General features: G+C 58.8%; 1 protein-coding gene across 1 annotated transcript; it reads right to left on the bottom strand.

Moving 5' to 3' along the window:
- Positions 1–115: 115 nt before the first annotated feature.
- Positions 116–20841, bottom strand: STKLD1 (serine/threonine kinase like domain containing 1; the record flags this gene model as incomplete). Its single annotated transcript, XM_081237076.1, has 21 exons — positions 20590–20841; positions 18822–18908; positions 16026–16070; positions 14440–14514; positions 13335–13436; positions 11110–11180; positions 10271–10386; positions 8703–8821; positions 7997–8160; positions 7344–7678; positions 5847–6207; positions 5105–5124; positions 4555–4671; positions 3792–3932; positions 3565–3639; positions 2896–3045; positions 2224–2352; positions 2021–2149; positions 747–887; positions 456–535; positions 116–193 (listed from the first exon to the last, which is right to left on the bottom strand). Exons 1-21 carry the CDS (start codon positions 20602–20604, stop codon positions 116–118), a joined length of 2550 nt encoding a protein of 849 aa, XP_081093202.1. The 5' UTR covers positions 20605–20841.
- Between the last annotated feature and the right edge of the window lie 129 nt (positions 20842–20970).

The following is a 20970-nucleotide window of genomic DNA, read 5'->3' as shown; positions in this document are numbered from 1 at the left end:
TGCTGGTCCTGGGTGACACCTCTCCCTGACCCCCACCCCTAAGGAGACACCCTGTGGCACTGGGTGCCCCGTCAGGTACAGCCTGGGGAGGGAGGGGCGGCTGCCTGGCGCAGGCTTACTGCCCACCTTCGGAGCTGGGCCGCGAGGCCTCTTCCAGCTTCTGAAGCACACTTTGTGCGTAAGAAACCAGCTCCTGCAAGAACAGTAGGTCAGCTGTTTCCATGGACGGTCTCTGCGTCCACGAGTAATTTCTGTTAATCTGCTTTTCTTTGAAGCGGTCTCACTGCTGCTCGTCTTCAGGGTTTACTTCGGCCCAGTCATGGACACGGGTGATACGGGGAGAGCCTCTTAAGACCACACACGCGGCAGTCCCAGTCACCTCCACACAAACCGCTGGCCCGGCCCCTGGACTCTGTGCCACCCCGGTCTGGCTGAGGCAGTCCCCCGACACTCACCAGGCTGGAGGTGAAGCGCCCGTGGATCTCCTCGACCAGGGGCTGGATGCCGCTGGACACCAGCTCCGACAGGATCTCCTCTGCGGGCAGAGCAGAGGGTCCTGAGGCCAGGCCCCCACCCCCCGAGGCTTAGCGTGAACCGCCGGGACTTGGGAGCGGGCGTCACCCGTGCCAGCGTGGTGCCTCGCGCGGAGGGTTCCTGCCCCTCCCCCATCGGTTACAGCCGCGAGCAGGGCGCCTCTTGAATGCTGGCTTCCAGGGAGGGCGTGACGAGGGCAGGGGGGTCCTCACTGTAGGAGGCGAGGTGGGCCAGCAGCATGCAGATGCTCTCCACCACCTCCGGGTCGTCCTGGTGGAGCTGGTACGTCTCCTGGATGAGGGTGAGGCCGCTGCTGCCCTCCTCGGGCATCACCACGTGCAGGGCCGCCAGCTCTGGCGTGGGCGAGAGGGTGGGTGCCGGTAGTACTGAATGCGTGGGGCTGTTGGCAGCCCAGGGCACCTGGGGCAGCAAAAGCCTCAGCTGGCGGGACACCACGCTGTCCTGCAGCGTGGGCACCACCAAGGTCAGGCTTTTCCTGGCTCTGCATCTGCGGGTGTCCTCCGGTGGGGTGTGCACCCGCCTCTCTCTCCATCCCGGCAGCCCCCAAGGCCAGTGTGCTTGTAGAGAGGGTGCTGGGGACGTTCCAGGGCACCTCCCCGCACCATGAGGAGGCCCGTCAGTGCGGGGTTAGGCCTGGCTCCTGGGGGGCTGGGGGCCCGTGAGAGCAGTGACCCATGATGTCACATAGTTGTCAGATCCTCCCGGAGTCCAGGGGGAAGCTGACCCTCCAGGGAGTGGACTTAACCGTCAACAGCCAGCAGGAGGCAAAGCCGAGATTCTCGGCTCGGGTCCCGCACGCTCGCTGGGTTCTGACGACCCCGCTCCTTGCTCACTGAGCCACGTGCCTGTTGCTCTCAGGGCTTCAGCGCCCCATCCCGTTTGATGGGGGATCCCAGCGGGAGTGGGGGGCAGGCCCGGAGACCCCACCTGCTCGGGAGGTTCTCTCCAGGAGTGAAGGTCACCCCACTCCCTGCTTCAGGCCGAGTAGCAGGCAGAGACCCACCAGCCTGCACGCCCAGCGGGGGCCAGGCCTCACAGGGGCCAAACCACCCCACACGGCCGGCAACCTCTGCCAGGCTCCAGGCCCCGAGTGTCCGTGAGGGCTTGTGGTGCCAAGTCGGGTGCAGAGCGTGGGCCGGGGGCTGAGGAACAGCCGGGGTTTGCGTGGAGGCGGAGTTCAGAGCCCTGACTCGGGCTGTCTTCAGAGCCACACCTGGAGGGGAGCCTGTGCACACACCAGGCCTGTGGGTGGCAGGGAAGGTGGTCACAGTGCAGAGTTGCACAGAACAGTGGGAAGTGAGGGTACAGAAAACCTGCGTGGTGACGTCTGGGTGATGGGACCGTAGGTGTTTCCCCTCCCTGTTTTGAGCGTGTGCCTGCTTTTGGTTTCTGGGCTGCCAGCAGGCATTGCTGGGGGAGTCTGCCCCCGCCTCCTAGTGGCAGCCCCGGCCGTCCCCAGGCTCACCAGACACCTTCACGAGGCTGGCCAGCCCCCAGCAGGCGTTGTTCACCAGCAGGGCTCGGTCCTGGCATGCCCGGATGCTTTGCAGGAGCAGGACCACCACCTCTTCCAACTGCTGCTCCCCTATGCAGCCTGCGGGGGTCACACATGCCTCGTCTTGAGGGCCCAGGGCCATCTCTCTGGCCCCGTGGCCCCAGGCTGCTCACCCAGCAAGGACAGCAGCCACAGGACTGCACAGCCGGCTTCAGCCATCTCCGCATCCGTGGGGTAGGTGGCCAGCACCTCAGCAATGAGGGCCGGGGCTTTCTCCAAGGGGGCCTTGTTCGCGATGACAGCTGGAACAGGACGGGGTGGAGGAGGGGACACCTACTCTTTGGTGGTGCAGAAGCTGGGGGAGAGGGGCAGCCCCAGCCTGCTAGCCAGTCTGTAGGGTAGGAATCGGCAGGGCCCCCAAGGGAGGTTTGGGGAACCCTGCGTGCCGGGTGTGGGCAGGGCTCTCCACGGTTGGGAGCCCTCTTTTCCTTGGGGAAAATGACCTCCCAGGTGCTGGAGGGCCAAGTGGGGCCTGGAGGGGGAGTGGCACGGCCTGGGAGCACCCCCTTTCTGAATCAGAAATAAGGATAGTTTGCCCAGTGCTAAGGCCAGCTTGTGAAACCAGGGACTGCCCAGGAAATCCCACGATGTGTGTGAGCTGGAGGGTTCCATGGGCCGGGCACGAGGGGGTCCGAATATGAACCCATCCCTCCCCAGGATAGCACTTCCTGCCCCTGCCGGTGCAGCTTCTCCCGTCCACTCCCCCCCCCTCTCTTCCTCTCCTCCCAGCTCTCCGGTGGTTAGGGTGCAGCGGAGGGAGGGGGCCCAGCCTCGGGCCCGCTCACCATCCACCAGCAGGGCCCAGAGCAGCCTCAGGCCGTTGATGCAGACGTCCCTGTTCCTGGGGAAGGTGTCCAGGTGCTCCAGGATGCGCTCACACAGCCCGGCCCTCCGCAGCTCATCTGTGGCCAGTCCTGTAGGTGGGCCCCGGAATTAGGACCACAGAGAACACCTCCTCGAGGAAGCCCTCCCTGGGGGCCACCCCCCTTCTCTGTGGTCCTAGGGCACTGCAATCCCATGCATCCCACACCAGTGGGTGCCTACTTGGCCAGTTTCATGCCCAGCATGAGACCCAGAAGCAAGGATATGGTCCATCCCCTGGGCCACCGTTCCAGCACCTCCCACCCCATTACTGGGCTGGGACCGGCCTCCGAAGCTTTCCTCCCAAGATGGGACCACGACTGTGTTCTCTCAGGGTGATGACCTGGCATTGTTCGCCAGGTGGTCTCGATTTACACCTGCTGTCCCAACATGGCTACTCATGGCAGCCCTTTGCACTTCTCGGCGCGGGGTCAATGAAATGTGGTAAATTGTCTGGTGAGTGTAGGGCGGGCCGGGGGCCGCGGGGCTCCAGGTGAGGCCCCAGCTTCCCTTTGGAGAGAATGACGCCCACCCGGTTAGTGGCTGGAGGAGGGGAACGTGTAAAGCCCTCGGTGGTGACCCTCTCCCCGCACCGTCCCTCGACCGCTCGCTGGTGGCCTCTGTGGAGCGGGGCTGAGTGGGGCCGGTGGGGCAGCAAGGGCTGGAACCTGAAACACGTCGGCGTGAAGCCCATGGTGGCGCCTGGCCGCTGCCCGTGCATGTTGACAGAGGGACACGTGACTGTGAACGTGGAAGCTGGGGACGGAGCAGCTGTCCCCTCGGGGCATCCCTGCGCTGCCCGCCTGAGCCTTGCACCCACCCTGGCTGGCGACGACGGTGAGCAGGCGGTACACCCTGACCAGGAGCTGCTGCTCCTCGGGTTGGCTCTGCTGCACGCTCAGCGCGGGGGCGATGGGGCTGTTGCTCGGCACCGTGGCCGCCGGGTCCTGCCCCAGTGTTGCTCAGGCCAACAGAAGAGGCCGGTGAACCCTGAGCTGGGGGCCACGGTGGGAACACAGCAGGCGGGGGCGGGGGTGGGGTCTCCGGGGAGGAAGCCGAGGTCGGGGCGCGGCGCAGGTCCCCGTAAGTGCTTATTGCATGAAGGAGCCAAGGACCGGAGGGCTGAGGGCCCTGCCAGGACTGTGAGCACGTGCCAGAGTAGACGTTTATCACGTGCAGTGTAAAACATTACATGGAAATTCAGCCTAAATATTAAAGTGAGAAAGGCAGTGAAGTATTTCCAGTTTAAAAATCGGAGGCCAGGCCCTCAGGATCTCAGCTCCAGCCTCTCCCATCCCTCCTCAGCTGCCCTCCTGGAAGCCCACGCCTGGGACCCCATCCCACCTGCCTGGGCTCACACCACAGGACCCCTATGACCAGCTCCTCGTTTCATGCCTAGAGATCAGCCAGAAGAGGGAGCAGCTGGTCCAGGGCCACAGAGGCAGGCCTTGGGCGGTGCCCCAGACTCCTGGCTGCGCCCTGTCATCCTAGGGTGGGGTTGGGTACCCAGAGGGCCAGACGCCAGGGCGATGACTGGCGTGGGAGGGCGGGGGCAGGAGAAGCCAGCTGTGCCCGGAGCCCACCTTGGCCCCGGGTGCGGAGCAGCTGGGAGCAGGCACACGGCTGTGCGTCAAGGACCCTGTCGTGCTGCTTCACAATGCCGACCAACGCCTCCGCCAGCTCCGCCGGCCACGGCACACCTGGCAGCGTGGGGGGCAGAGTGAGATGGCATAGGAGCAGGTGGCGGGAGGGGGTGTGGACCAGACCCTGATGGGAGTCTGCAGGACATCACACGTGGGCCCCTGGGTGGACGCGCAGGCGGGTGACCAGACGTGATCAGTCAGGGTGTGTGGAGTGCTTGCCATGCGTCTGCTATAGGGATCTTCTTCCAGCAGCTCTACAAGATCGATCCTCATTTGACAGATGAGAAAACAGGGTCAGGGAGATGAGAGCCCTTGCTTTGAACCTAGTCTATCTGACTCCAGAGCCCTTGGCCGTTACTGCCCTGAGAGGGGACATCTGTGGGTCCCTTAGACCTTCCTCTGGGCCAGGGCGTGTGCTGGCGAGGCGGGGAGGCAGTGGTGGGCAGCCGGGGGTCCATACAGCTGCGCCCCTTCCTAACTGCTGCTTCACCTCTCTCAGCCTGTGTCCTCCTGGTAAGAATGACAAGGACAAAAGTGCTGGCACCAGGGAAGCCAAGCCATGGCTACCCCGTCTCCAGGCGAGGCTGTCTGAGGCAGGCGTGGCTCTGGGGTGACAGCCGAGGTCAGTCTTGGGAAGGGGCCCGGCAGCCTCTCTCACTCTCTCTGGGAGGACAGAATCTCTTCCCATGGACTCTGTCCTGGCCATAGCCTTGCTCCAGACGCGGTCACGGGGAAGGAGAGGGAGGGGAAGGGAAATGGCCAAGGTGAGGTCTCTGCTACCTCATTAGAGGGCTGGCACTGGGCCTTTATGACCTCTGCTGTCCCGGCCACTGGGACGACCGTCTATGGAAGGATGGATGAGTGGACGGATGGAGAGACAGGTGGATGGATGGATGGATGGATGAGTGCGTGAATGTAATATTCAGGCTGGTGAGACAGATTGAGGGCAGAGATTTTACGAACCCATGTTTTGGCAAAATTTAAAATATTAATACTCCTTGACGGAGGAAGTTGGGGGAAGAGGTGTTCTCATGCACTCTTGAGAGGTGAGAAAGTTGGTGCATCGACAGAGGGCAACTTGCAGAATCTATGAAAACGTGAAGTATTCACAGCCTGCACAGCTAGGAATTTATCCTGCAGAAACACACACAGCACACACACATATGCCCCAGGGTGGGCTGTATAACATTGCTTATGATACCAGGAAATTGGCAACCACTCAAATAGCCAACCAGAGGAATGGTGGCAGAGACGGGGTGTCTAGTAAGCATCCATGAAAAGCATGTGAGGGGAGGCCCCGGGAAGTGGTTCGGATGCCAAGTCCACCCCCCTGCCCACTTGTCTGCTTAGTGAAAGTGGCGGCACAGGAGGAAGTCCAGGCTCCTATTCCAAGCAGGTGGTAAAGCCGTGGATGTTCATAGGAATGTAAGCAGGTGTCAGAAAGTACCAGCCAGGGAAGCTGGAGCGGCTGGGGCCCCCCGGGGGAAGGCGAGAGGGTGGCGGCTCTACCTTGCTGATCTTCAGACATCCTCAGGAGCCTCTTCATGGCCCTCTGCTGGGCTTCGGGGTGGCTGGAGAAGTTCTGCATGACCTCTGCAGGGGACAGGGCAGCACGGGGAGGCGCCTTGGCTCAGGGACCCGCCTGAGGGCCGGGGCACCAGGGGCGCATGCGTGAGCACCACTGCACAGACCCACGTGACCCGGCGCGAGGTGGTGCCCTTATCATCCTCACCTTCCCGGCCGAGCCACCTGTCCAAAGTCGAACCTGGATCTGTTTAGAGCCCGCCCAGCGGGTGCTTCCCCTCCACACCTCCCTCGGGTAACTCCCTCCAGGTACTCGGGGCAATGGCCTTCAGCTGGACCCAGCTGTCTGCCTCCAAAGCCCACGGCCACGAGACAGGGAGACTGAGCAGCTGGGGCCTCATGGGTCCCCTTTAACAGAAAGGGAGGCAGAGGTGGCAGCCCCTTATCGCAGGGAGCCCGCGCAGGGAGCCACTGTCAGGGAAGAGGGAGTAGCCCACCCACACCAGGGACACAGAGGGATGGGAGGGCGGAGCCACCCCCGAACTTGGAGATGACCTCCAGATCCATTCTCTACCCAAGACCGTGGGTGTAGCCCCCAGCCTGGGGCAAGCAGAGGAGTCTCTCGTGTGCACCTTTGCAGGGGTGGGGGGGGTGATCAGTCTGCACTGCGCCTGGAGCCTCAGGCCTGCACATGTCACGTTGCACATGGAGCCCCTGGGCCACTTCACCTTCCTGCAGGGCCATGCCTGCTGGTCCACGGTGGCTGCTGTGCCGGCCCCAATGCGAGCACCATTCCGGGCACGTAGCAACCACACAGGAGGTGCTGCTGATTGGGGAAGACACTCCAGGCACCGGGCCGCTGCATGCTGGGTGAGCAAGCAAAAAGCAGGGAGTCTGTGGTGGGGTGCGTGGCAGTGAGGGGGCTGTTCGGTGACGTGGAGGACTGTGTAGCCGGAACAGGGGGGAGGCAGGTGGGGGCCTGGCCACAGAGATGAACTCTGCTCTAGGTAAGCTTGGGGGTATCTGAGCGGGGTGGTACCCTGAGCAAAGCAGTGCTTGGGATGGATGAGGGGCAAGCCCACCGGCCATGTGTGAGGAGCGGTCCAGGGGACTGGACGTGGGTCACTGCCCCCCCCAGCTAAAGACAGTGGGGTGCCGGGGCCACAGCGGCCTCTGGCGCCGCCCCCTCGGGGCCCCATCATCACCTAAGATGCTGGCAACGTTGCTTTCTAGCAGCATGTCGATGATGAACTCGGGCACCACCTGCCGGTGCAGCACCAGGGCACTGCTGGAGGGCCTGAAGTCACCGCTCACAAACGGGAAGTGAATCACGTCCCTGGGGAGGGGCAGAGAGCCGCCAACTGGCCCTGCGCCCGCTCTGCGTCCAGCAGCTGCTGGGCCTCCACCTGCTTTGGGCACCCGCTTGGGAGCACCTCTCCCAGCATCACAGTGCGTCCAGCGGGCACCGCAGCAATTCCCCCTCCAGGAGGGGCCAAGGGAGGACAGTGCTGGGCCCTGGCACTTGCACTCGCGTGGGCCCCTTCCTCCATAACATAGACCAAAAAATCACAGTTTCTGGCTGTGTTGGTATAAGGGTGAACATAAGCCAGGATGGATCATTTTGTTCTTCTGACTTTAAAATACATTAGAGTTAAAACATTTTCCTGGGCCCTGGGCCATGCCTCCCACACCTGATGGGGAAGCTGGCCCTGTTTGTCTTGCGCTCAGAGATGTGGCCGCAGTTTGGGACAGCCCAAACTGGAGGAGCCACTATCCATGGATGCAGCGCTTTGTGGTGTTAAAACCCCAAGTGCATGCGCAGACTGACAGTGAAATGCCACCCAGGGCCTGAGCTCACCTGATGGTTATTCGCTCCGATGGGTCAGCCTGGAGCATCAGAGGCAAAAGGGAACTGAAGATTTTCACATCGGGGACCCTCCTCTCCTCCATGGTCCTCAGGACACCCCTCAGGCCGTCGGGGGAACTCCGGATGGACTTCCGCAGAAGCATGGCTTCCGTGCTCTAGGAGGAGGGAGAGGACCACTTGTGCACCTCCTCAGCTAAAGGAAGATGGCCTGACCTCGGGCAGAGGGGAGGCGACGTGGCCGCCGCCGTCAGGAACGCACAGAGGCCACCTGCACCCCCAAGTTCTTGTACGAAGAAGAAATGGAGGTTTAGAGAAAAGCAAGTGGCCATCTCACTGGCTGGAGGGAGTAGGGGAACAGCCCTCCGTCCACAGCCGGACTCCCACTGTGGGCCGGTTAGTGCACCCGAACTCAGCTGTTCTTACCCATAAGGGGGCGTTGCTTGGGCGGGTTGAATGTTACCATCACCGTCATCACCACCACACGGGGGCCCAGCAGGCCCAAATGCGGGGTCCTCCGGCAGCTGGGGCAGCGGGGGGGCCTCCCACACAGCCCCACAGGCACTCAGCGTGGGCAGGAGGATGCCAATGGGAAGAATGCGCCCTTTTCAGGGCCGGGGGTGGGCAGAGCCTGGCTCCCTGGGGCTGTGGGAAGTGGGGTTCAGGTGTGGTGGGGAGGGGTGGACGGAAGGCCCCTCACATCCAGGAAGGAGCAGCTGGCCATGTCGAGAATGATGCAGCCCAGGGACCAGATGTCAGATTTCTGGCTGAAGGAGAAGTTGAGGGCTTCAGGGGCCATCCAGGACTTGTGAAAGGGGTCTGTGGGCAGGAGTGAAGTGGGGGATGTTTGAGACCCGTGCTCCCTGGGAGCAAGCAGCTTGAAAAATGAGCCCTCCATCACCCTTCCCCAGGGAGGGAGAGACGTGCTATCTGAGGCGGAAAAGGAAGAGGCCCCCTGGTCAGTAAGATCCTGGCCCTTGATCTTCAGCCAGTGAGGCTGCCCATCTCGGCAGGGGCCCACCAGGCTGGCCGTGTGCGCATCTGTGTCCCACTGCAGCTGCAGAAATAGTCGGAAGGGGCATGTGCCACAAAGGCTATGGAGGGCTGCACCCTCCATAAACGTCTTGCCCCTCCCAACATTTAGTCGGGACCTTGAGGCAATGTTCCAGTTGCCCTGCCCTAGTTTCTAAACCTGAACCCCTGGGACTTCCCTGGCTGTCCAGGGGTAAAGACTCTGCACTTCCACTGCCGGGGGCACAGGTTCGATACCTGGTCGGTGAACTAAGATCCCGCATGCTGCGCGGCCAATAAATACATACATACATACGTACATAGACAAACAAACCTGAACTCCAGACAGGGAGCCAAAAGAGCAGGGTCCCCGGCCCAGCTCTATCAGTGCCTGACAGGCCTCAGGCAGCCCCTCCCTTTCCGGACCTCCATTCCCCAAAGAGCAAAGGGGTGGGCCCCAAGGACCCCTGCCGTCTACACCTCCAGTAGATCCACCCATCCACTCAGCTGCCCACCCACCTGTCTACCCACACCCACCTATCCATCCTTCCACCCACCTATCCGTCTGTTCATCTGTCTGCATGTCCATCTATCCACTTGTCCATCCACCCACCCACTCATCTATCCATCCATCCATCTATCCATCCACGCACCCACCCACCCACCCGTCCATCCATCCACCAAGGACAGCGTGCCACTGGTCCCTGCCAGCCCAGGACTCTGGAGTTCTCCACTGGAGAGTTGCTCTCTCCACCCCTGATAGCCGTTATAGGGTTGAAGCCCAGCTCCCTTTGCCCTGTTGTCTTTTTAAAGGAAGGAAAACTCCTCCCTCCTGACTGCTCACCTTTACCACCTCCTGGGTTACTTTGAGACTCAGTAAAGTAATCCAGCCGGAGCCAATGCCTGCCTTCCACCAGCCCTCCCTCTGTGCGCGTCAGTTTCCTTCCTTCTGAGGGCTTCCTTCCCCCTTCTTGAAGGTTAACATTTTCTGAGTGTCTTTTGGACCCTGCATGCCCCCCCACCCCACAGTGGTACTTCTGCTCAGTTACAGTCCAGGCAAGGGGGCCTCTGGAGTCCACATAAGCCCAAGGGGGTCTGTGGGGACCTTCTGAGCAAGGAGAGCTTTGCTGTTGCCTTGTTCCAACACTTAGAGTGGCCACTGCCCTTGGACTCCAGGGGCGACTCACTCGGTTGAATGGGCCCTCCCCCAGTGCTCCCCCGCCACCACTGTCCCCTGGCTGGGAGGACGCCAGCCACCTTCCTCTGCACGGACGTTCCACTTGGCCACGTCGGTCATGAGTGCGTTGCAGCTCAGGTCCTGCAGTTTGCAGTGGTCGCTGCTGACCAGGGCGATGTTGGAGGGCTTGAGGTTCCTGAAACCGAGAGGCGCGCCCTTCCACCCACTGCCTGGCAGGGCCACGACTGTCTGTGAACCCTCTGCTCCCGCCACACCCAGGGCCAATGCAGCAGCCCACACCCCTCCTCCTCTCTCCTCAGTAAATGCCCTGTTTAGCCACTTTTTAAATATCGTTTCCTGTAAGCATAAATATACTGTTATTTCAAATGGGAAAAACAAGCCAACTACAGGTAAGGAAACACCCGGTCCTCCCGTGGTCCCTCCGCTAACGTCCTTCCAGATCTCAGCTGTGTTTGTCTGGGGACTGGCTTTCCATAAGGTCCAGTGACATTAACACGGAATCTCGAGCATTTCCCTCCTACATTTGGTTCACACGGTTTTCTCTCCGCCTTTAAATGTGGCACTGATCCTTCAGATCACGATTCCGGAGAATGAAACCGGCAGGTCGAAGCTCAGCCTGGGAGTGCCCAGAGGCCCTCGGGTGGCCTAATCTCTTCCTCAGTGCTGTTATCTGGTTCTTCCCTTGCACTTTAGAACCAACTGCCCCGTCTGTGCATGGGGAGGGTCGTGGAGGGGGTGACGTTCTCTTTAAGCCAGGGAGGTGCTCTGGGAAGGGGAGGGGCCTATCCTTGTCCCAGCTGCACCTCTCTCCCTTGGGCCCCCGCCTCGGCGCTGCCACCAGGAGGTGCCACCCCCAGGAGGTGCCTTTCCTCCTCAAGCAGCCTGGCCACCCGGTCACCTGTGGATAATGTCCAGCTGGTGCAGGTACTCCAGCGCATTCAACACCTGGCCCAGCATGTTCTGCATCCACTGGGGAGAGATCGAGAGATGCCAGGACTGGGGGCCCTGAAAGCTCCCAGGCGGGCCTCCCAGCTGCTCTTCTTAGGCAGGTCAGTGGCCACTCAGAGCAGCCAACAGGGTCGCGGCCAGTTCCCGCCCTGCGTCTTGAGGTGGGCCTGAAGTGAGCGGCCAACAGCTCAGAGCCAGTGCGGGAGCTTCTGCTGCAGGCTGCTTCCAGGCCCTCTGGACAGAAATGCCCTGTTAGCCGGCAACGCCCTGGTCTCCAGACCCCCAACTCCTGTCTCCAGGAGACCCGGGGGCCCTGGGGCTCTAGCCCCGCCCGGGCCCCACCCCATGGGTACCAGAGATGCTGAAGTCTGCAGCTGCTACTTGGGGTTTGCCTCTCCAGGGCATTAGAATGGAAAGAGCCCTGAGAGAGAACATTCTGAAAGCAGTTTGTGTCAGAAACAAGATCCACCTGGTTTCCAGGGCAGTGATTTTCAAACCGTGTTCCTAGGAACCCTGGATTCCGCCTGGGGTGTCAAGAGAGGGGCTGAGCAGGCAGGACCCCGGGGTTCCTGCCACGCCACCTTCCACTGACCCCCAGACCCCTGACTAGAGTAGCTCTGCTTTCCTTACTGGGGGTTCTGAGAACATTTTTGTGCTTGACAGGGTTCTACTACAAAGAGAAAGTTTGAAACCCACTCAGAGGCTGTCTCTGAGGCCCACTTTGGAGCTGCGTGCCCCTCGGAACCCCCAGCAGGGTCGCAGTGCCTGGTGGCCCAGCAGAACAGAGGTGTGTTCAGAGCAAAAGCAGGCAAAATTTATTTGGGGTGGGCCATAGGCCTAAATGTGAAAGCAAAATGGATCCAGCTCCGAGGGCAACAGAGGAAAATATCGTCATGACCTTGGGGTGGGGAAGGCTTCTCTAAAGCCTCAGAAGGCACCAACCACAGACGAAACACTGATGAATCAGAGTTCATTACAATTAAGAAAGTGAACTGGCAAGCCACAGACTGGGAGAGGACATCTGGACACTGTGTCCATAATATATAAAGAGCTCCTACGAATCAACAAGAAAAGATGGACAACCCTAATGTTTAAATGGGCAAGAGACCTGAACAGGCACAAAAGAAGATATCCAAATGGCCAAAAAGTGCTCACCATGACTACTCAATTGCAACTAAAATGTAACTTTTTTTTTTTTTTTTTTTTGTGGTACACAGGCCTCTCACTGTTGTGGCCTCTCCCGTCGCGGAGCACAGGCTCTGGACGTGCAGGCTCAGTGGCCATGGCTCACAGGCCCAGCCGCTCCGCGGCATGTGGGAACTTCCCAGACCGGGGCACGAACCCATGTCCCCTGCATCGGCAGGCGGACTCTCAACCACTGCACCACTGGGGAAGCCCTAAAATGTAATTTTTAATTAAGATTAAGAAGACTGACACAGTGAAATGTGGGCCAGGATGCAGAGCTGGAAGACTCACAACTTGGGATAAGAGTCAACACCAAGTCAACCAACCATCCTGGAAAACTGGGACATTGGGTAAAGCAGCACACACAACTATTCTGTGACCCAGCAACTCCACGGTCACGCAGAAAATGAATGCTTAGGTCCATCAAAACACATGCCCAGCAGTGTTCATGGCAGCCCTTCTTCATAATAGCCCCAAACTGGAAGCAACCCAGATGCTCACAGCCCTGGACCAGATACACTGATGGTGATGTGGCCATCTGACAGACTGGCCCCTGGCCATGGAGAGGGATGATCTCCTGACACACTCACAGGTGGGTAAATCTCAAAGCACTGGGATGAACGCGAGAAACCGGACACAAGCAAACAACACGCTGTATGAGCCCATTTATGAGAACTTCAGGGACAGGCAGAAGGATCTCTGGAGGCAGAAGTCGAACCCTGGGTACTGGCTGGGACTGTCTGAAGGTCCAGGAACGCTCTGACCTCATGTGAGGGAGGGGACGGGAGTGTCTGCCTATGCAAAACTCACCAAGGTGTACACTTAAGATCTGTGCACATTACGGTATGCAAATACCTTCATTCATAACCGTCAGAAGGAATGAGACCAGACTCCATGGGTGCCTGCCCCTCTGCCCCCCCGCTGTGGGGCCTGTGGCATCACAGGGTCCAGGCAGCCCCCAGGCCTGGTGCCCCAGAGAGTCTGTCTTACCTGGGAGTCAATGACTCTCTTTGCCTCCCTCTTCTTCTCAATGACATTCTGGAAGCTTCCCTCGTGGAACTCCATCACCAGGCAAAGGAACAGAGAGGAGATCTGCAGGGGACACAGCCCCTTAGCCAGGTGCCGAGTTCTGACCCCCAGAGGCCAGGCCTGGGGGCTTCCAGGCCGTCACCCGCTCCAGGTCTTTCCTCCCAGCCAGGCCACCACCAGCAGTGACTATGGGAGAATGCCCCCTTCTTGGGGGTGGGGTGGGGACAGCCCCTCCTGAGCAGCTCCCGCCTCCACCTCCTCTCTCCTCCCCCCACCCCCCCACCCCCCATCTACACTAAGCCGCATGGACTTTTTCTAAAGGGGCGCAGGGTCTCCTGGCCACCGCACACGTAGACCACCGTGCCTGGGGCACCGGGCCCTTCATCCCTTAGGGCTCAGCTGAGATCCACTCCTCCCTCTGAGGGGCCTGCACCCGATGGGACCCCAGCAGCCCCTGTCAGGCCTCTCAGAGCACCCCGCCTTCCCTCCCGTTGTGACATGTCCTCTTGGCTTCTCTGTGTCCCCCTTGAGAGCATGAGGGGGTGCTCAGAAAATACTTGGGGGGACAGGTGGTGAGGGTCCCTCCCCACGGCTTTCCTCAGGGCCCAGCTAAAGGGGAGGGTGCCCCTCCACTCCTCCCGGCCCCTCCCTCAGTTGTCAGCCCAGATGGGAGTCTGACAGTGGGGTCACACCTGGCCCCCTTCCCCTCCAGCCCCCCGCATCCCCCAGCTCAGCCCCATGTGGAGTAACCGGCAAGCTTCTGGCTCCTTGAAGATGACAAGTCAGCTCGCCCATGGGACCAAGCACGGGGCTCGGGGCAACCAGACCCAGACTAGAATCCTGCTCGGTTGTCGCCAGCTGGTTTCTCCCAGCCTCCACTTCTTCCGGAAAGTGGGACAGTGACCCTCCTAGGCAGAGGCTGTGGGGCGCACGTGAGACAATGCCCAGAGAGCCCCCGGCGTGGCCCCGTGACTGCTGCAGCCATTGGCGCTCGAGGGGCACGGCAGGGGGTGCTCTGTGCCCGCCCCGAGTGCCTGCTGAGCCCATGGGGTCGGCTCTGACCCACCTCACTCTTCCACACGATGAAGAGCTCCTGGTAGGTGGAGACGTGGGCGTGCTGAAGCTTCAGCAGCGGCATCAGCTGCGGGGCAAGGCCAGAGAAAGTGGAGGTGTTAGGGAAACACTGCTTCTAGAGGTGCTTCTCTGTCACACGTCCCAACAAGAACCACACGCTTCCAGCTCTGAGCGCGGGCCCAGGGAGGGTGGGCAGCCGGAGGTTAGGCGCCAGACAGCCCAGGGTAGGTCCTGTCTCTGGCATGTGCTGGCTGTGCTGTGTGACTGAGGAGAGGATCTTCAACCTCTCTGAGCCTCCTAGCCTCATCTGGAAACGGCAGTAACGGTGGTATCTGCCTCACAGGGGTGTCAGGAGGACTAGGTAAGCCGATGCAGGCAGAGTGCCTGGCGTGTTGGAAACAAGCACAGTCTGGGTTGGCTGACGAAGGGGGTGTGGCCAACGGGAGGCCGGCTGCTGCTGCTGTGCCCAGGCCACCTGGCCTCCTGGTTGTGTACACTAGAGGTCCCAGGGCCCCTGCCCTCAGCTCAAAGTGCTTTGCAAAAGAACACAATTAGGCAGCAGAAACAGCTCCCTTAGCGACTCAGGCCAGACGGACAGCTGCTTGTGATGGCAGGTTGGGTGTGAAAGGAGGTCGCCTAGTGGGGTGGAGAGGGGGCTGTGATGCTGGGGGGCACATTCTTTCTTTCATGAATGTGGCCTGGGCCCATCACCATGTGTCAGACACACTGTGGACAGAAGAGCTATTTGCTGGCAAAGCTCAAAAGCTGGTGATTCCGGAAAAAAGACAAACAAGTGACCGTTAGATAGGAAGGGAGATATTCAGCCTCATGTGAAATTCAAGAGAAGCAGAGAAACATGACACAGAGCCTTTGCCGGCAAATCGAAGTATCTGCAGCTGCTTTTGCTATTATTATACATCAGGATGTTACTGTCGGTCTGACTGGCAGAGTTAAGGAACGTAACAGAGTTTATATTGTCTCTGTTAACCAATTCTCTATGTTCCAAATACTGTATTGTAACTGATACTTTTACAATTGAAGGAAAAAAATGTTTAAAAGATGGTTATTGGGGGCTTCCCTGGTGGCGCAGTGGTTGAGAGTCCGCCTGCCGATGCAGGGGACACGGGTTCGTGCCCCGGTCCGGGAAGATCCCACATGCCGCAGAGCGGCTAGGCCCGTGAGCCATGGCCGCTGAGCCTGTGCGTCCGGAGCCTGCGCTCCGCAAGGGGAGAGGCCACAACAGTGAGAGGCCCGCATAACGCAAAAAAAAAAAAAAAAAAAAAAAAAAAGATGGTTATTGGTAGATCAGCCTAGGGACCTAGCCAACATTTAAAGGTTATCATCTTCTCTGAGAACATATATGCTAAGTGGTCAGCACCTGGATTTAGGAATGAGTGTTTGGTACACAGCCTCCCTTCATGACCTGGGGGCCTCTGACTTCATAGCACAGGGCAAGAACTGGTTCTGACCCTCTAAGCCTCCACCAGGCTTCCACCCATCATGCCCCAGTGGGGTGCAGAACAGTCTCTGTGTGTCCTGCATCATGTCCTGTAGAGAGGGAACCACCCAGAGAGTTACCTCCTCCAGGGCCTCGTTGGCCTGATGCTCATCAATGCACTCCACCTGCAGGGCCACAAGAGCACTAGGTTGGTAAACGTGCAGTAAACGCCCACGTCATCATCATGACCACCATGACCACCATCACCACCACCATCGCCATTATAATCACTGTCATCACCTGCATCACCACATCATCACCACCACCACCATCACCATCACCATCATAATCACCACCATCATCACATCATCACCATCACCACCACCACCACCACCATCATAATCACCAGCATCATCACCATCACCACATCATCACCATCACCACCACCACCATCACCACCACCACCATCACCATCATAATCACCAGCATCATTACCATCACCACCACCACCACCACCATCATAATCACCACCATCACCAGCATCATTACCATCACCACCACCACCACCATCACCATTATCACCACCACCACCACCACCACCACAATCACCATCACCATCACCATCATCACCACCACTATCATCATCACCATCATTATCCACCAGGGCTGCCAGGCGCCTATATTCATGCCCATCACACGCCACCAGATGGGGCCTGGAGATGTTCCTAAGGACGGGATCCAAAAATCCTCTGAGCCATGAGACCACCTTTGCCCCTATTGCAAGGATACATTTAGGATCACATAACATGAACTCCAGGGAATCGTTAGAGGATCCATTTTCAGACCATCTTGAAAGCAGGGGAGAAAACAGTGTGTTGCCCCCAGAGCCAAAGAGCTCTGCCCTGGTTCGCAAAGTATCAGCCCCATCACTGTATTCCTCATCCGTATTGGGAGGCTTGTCCCTGTCACTGCATGTGGGTGGTGGGGAACGCGTGGAGAGGGAGAGAGGGTGGTGGTCAGGGCAGCACCGAACTTTGAGTCTGCAACATCCTTGGTGGCAAAGACTGTGGGTTCATATTGTCACCACGTCTTACCAGATCCTTACCCAGAACTTTTGCTCATAAGATTTACAAATGAAAAACTCTTGTAACTGGGGTGATTATAGACGAAAATGCAGTTAGTGGGTAATTCCCCAATCCACGTAAAGACCCCAGATGCAGCGGCACCATGCATCCCTTCCTTCTGTTCCAGGGGCTCGTGCTGAAGTCATTTTGGCCAAAAACATACTGAAAGCCTTCAAATTACCACCTCTTTTGACCTAGAAATCCCACCCCTAGGAATTTATCCCAAGGAAATCATGGATCCTCAAAAACATTAACTCTAAGGTTGTTTATCAGAGTTGCTTACACAGAGTGAAACATCGAGAACAAGCTAAGCCCTTATCGCCCTGAGTGGATGGGTTGGGTCAGTCGTGGCACATCAAGCGGGGGGGTCCATATGGCCACCAGAGCCAGGGAAGGAGGAAGATGTGTCGGCAGTGCCAACACTGAGTGGGGAAAAGCACATTATCAAGTTCAGCACCATTTTGTTAAAAAATATTTATGTATGTATTCGGATCTTAGTTGCGGCACGTAGGGTCTTCATTGCCGCATGCGGGATCTTTAGTTGCAGCATCCATGTGGGGTCTAGTTCCCTGACCAGGGATCAAACCTGGGGCCCCTGCACTGGGAGTGCGGAGTCTTACCCACTGGGCCACCAGGGAAGTCCCAGCACCATTCTTGTAAAAAACCAAGAATTTTACACGTGCTTACCAAAAAACCCTGAAAGGATATACAACCCCCCTCCTCCATTTTGTTTAGAAAGATTGACTGACTTTAAAAAAGCTCCTTGGGGGCTTCCCTGGTGGCTCAGTGCTTGAGAGTCCGCCTGCCAATGCAGGGGACACGGGTTCGTGCCCCGGTCCGGGAAGATCCCACATGCCGCGGAGCGGCTGGGCCCGTGAGCCATGGCCGCTGAGCCTGAGCATCTGGAGCCTGTGCTCCGCAACGGGAGAGGCCACAGCAGTGAGAGGCCCGCGTACCGCAAAAAAAAAAAAAAAAAGCTCCTTGGGATTGACATATACACTAATATGTATAAAATGGATAACTAATAACCTGCTGTATAAAAAAATAAATAAAATTCAAAAAAACAGACTAAAGCTCCTTGATGGGGAAAGCAGTCATTCGTCCTGCCCCACGGGCCCGTGAGACAACCGGGCAACCCCACAGCCGGCCAGCAATGGAGCAGGAGGCCGGTTAGGACTTCCATCCCCGCTGCCTCGGGGCTGAGCCGCTGCGCAGACAGGAGGCCTGGCAGGCTGGAAGGGCGCCCGCAGCGGCCACCAACAAAGCTCTTCCCTAGACCCTCCATTCATCTGGACTACCTGGTCTTGGACACGCTAAGGGCTGTCCTCCTGCAGGTGTGCACTCCACCCGGCCATGCCAGCCCTCGTGAGGAGGTGAAGGAAGGGCCCGGGGTCAGCGTTCTGTCCTTAAACCTGTGTGACCTTGGGCAAGTCCCTGGCCACCCCCTCCAGCCTCCCTATCCTTGGCTGTAAAGCAGGGTCATCAGTCCCGCTTTGCTGAGGTGGCGGGAGATGAAAGATGATGCTGATGCCGGGCACGATGTCCACGTAAATGGTGGGCATGGTTGCTGGTGGAGTGAACGTGAGCATTTCTTCTCCATCCAGGGGAGAGGGCTGCGTTGGCGGGGAAGCCCGTAGAGCCACGTGTCACCCCCCCACCCCCGTCTATCCGCACCCCCCAGCCCACTGGATCTTCCTTCGTGACTGCTGGCGGAGAGGAACCCGCTGTCACATTGCCTTTCTCTAACATGGGGATAATTGGTGTGTGTTTGGGGAGCCAGCCCCACTGGGTGCCACACGCATGGCCTCTTACCTGCTTTATCACGTGCTTTACTTTGGTTTTTGTCTCCTCCACCAGAAGGTTCACCCCCAAGGCCCCAGGATTCAGCCAGTCCAAAATCTACCAGCAAAAGAGAAGCTTTCAGGAAAGCGTACACATCTTTTCACTTTCCAAAGCGTGCCCACCTCCAGTGTCTTTTCCGGTCCTTCTAACTAACTTCCCTCGTGGGCTGGCAAACAAGGAAATGGCCCAGAAGGCTGAGGAGGCCTCTGAAGGCAGAACCCGAGCCCATCTCTTTGAGGTCGACTCTGGAGCTCTGTCCACCACCCCACACCCCTTCTCCAGTCTGTGGTGAGGACCTGCAAGGCATCCAAGAGCCAGCACCTCCCTGGGGCAGAGGGTTTCTTCACTCTCTCCAGCCCCCTAGGATCCCAGCTTCCAGCATCCACCTCCAAACTGGGCATTCAAACAAGAAAGGAACTGGTCCATAATTGGGGCAATCATAGTCACAGCCATGTGTGTGCTTGGCACGTGCCAAGCACTTTACAGCCACCCACGCAGTCGGCGCTGTTGCTATCTCCTTGTTTACACTGGAGGAAACTGAGGCACAGGGAGCAGGGTCCTTGCCTGAGGCTACAACACTAATAACTGAGAGGGCTGGGAGTCGACTGGAACTCTGGGGTCTGACTCCAGAGCTGGCGCATTGAGCCAGACCTGCAGAGAGATGGCCGCCATGCCAGAACTCTGAGCAAGGAGGCTGAGGGATAGGTGAGGGCAGATGATGGGCTTACAGTCATCAGAGGATGGGGGGAAGGGGGCAGGATGCCGAGGAGGGCACACAGGGGGTGGAGCCCCGCGTCTAAGGATTCTCAGAGTTCAGAAAAGTTTCAGGATTCTGTAATCCAGCCCCTGTGGCAGCCTGAATCCTGCTCAGGGCATAACAGAGGTGTTGTACTGAGCAGCTTACGCTGGTGTAAGAATGCACACTTAAGCATTCTTAGGGGGCAAATTAAACAATAAAATGCACCCCTGTCTTCGGATCAGGTCTTTTTTTTTTTTTCCCCCTGAAAAAGTAACTACTTTTAAAATTCTCTGGTCACCCAGAAGCTCACCTGCTTTACCACTGGCTGACACCCCATAGTCTCCCACACAAAGGGAATTCTCACAAAGTGAGAAAAATCTAACTGACCAATTATTGTCAAATTAATGAATTTTTTACAGAGACTGACTCTAACAGTTAAAAAAATTGACATCTTATGCATTTAGTTCAACATTCATTTGCAGCTTTCCTTTTGTGAATTTTTCACGTCCTAAACATTTTCACAGGGTCTGGAAAAGGCCCAAGTTCCCCCAGCTAGGGACTACTGATGGGGTGTTTTAGGAGTTCGGGGGCGTCTGATTATGAATTCTGAACGTTCTAGGGTGTCCTGTCTCTATGGGCCGAAGCACATGGACCCACGGGTGAAAAGGATGAAGGTGTCCTCCATCCTCCCACATTCAGACTGGAGAGACCTTAATTTCATCCACCATTTTAGAAAGGGGGAAACCCAGGCCCAGAAGGGCAAAGGGCACCACGGAGGACACGTCTGGAGGTACCGGAGGTCACCCTATGAGCTAGAGGCAGACACTGGCCGCAACACGGGCCCCTTGTCTCCCTGGGGTCGGACCTGGCCGCTAGCCCCTCGTGACGGTTAAACCGGTAGGGGGCCGGGGGTGGCGGCAGGAGATCCAGGTCCTGGGCTCGCCCCTGACCGTTGGCCCCTCGTCGCCCCCGCCTCCCCACCAGCGGACAACTCGGCACCTGGTACTTTTCCATTGTGTCTTGCGGGGAGACTCCCGGCCTGCCTGTCCCACCACTGGGCGCTGGGGCGCACCGCTAGCCCGAGCCGAGTCGGACCCTGAACTGAGCATGCTCAGTCTGGACCGCGTCCGGTGAGCGCCCATCCCCCAACCTGGGGGTGCCCTTCAGCCCCGGGTGCTGGCCTGATCCGGGGACCCTCCCTGCCCGAACAGTGTCACAGTGTCCGCTGGGGCGCCCGCGCGTCTCCAGCAGGCCGGCCCTCAGGGGGGAGTGGGCGGAGCCTCGAGCAGGGAGGGCGGGGCCTCGAGCGCGGTGGGCGGGGCCTGAGCGCGGCGGGCTGTGCGCTGCCCCTTTAAGGCGCGGCCGGGGCGGGCCCCGCGG

The sequence above is a fragment of the Mesoplodon bidens genome (genome assembly GCF_964165515.1).
Source record: "Mesoplodon bidens genome assembly, chromosome: 6".
Taxonomy (NCBI): domain Eukaryota; kingdom Metazoa; phylum Chordata; class Mammalia; order Artiodactyla; family Ziphiidae; genus Mesoplodon; species Mesoplodon bidens.
Note: the sequence above shows the minus strand (reverse complement) of the source record. Positions and strands in the feature narration are given on the sequence as shown.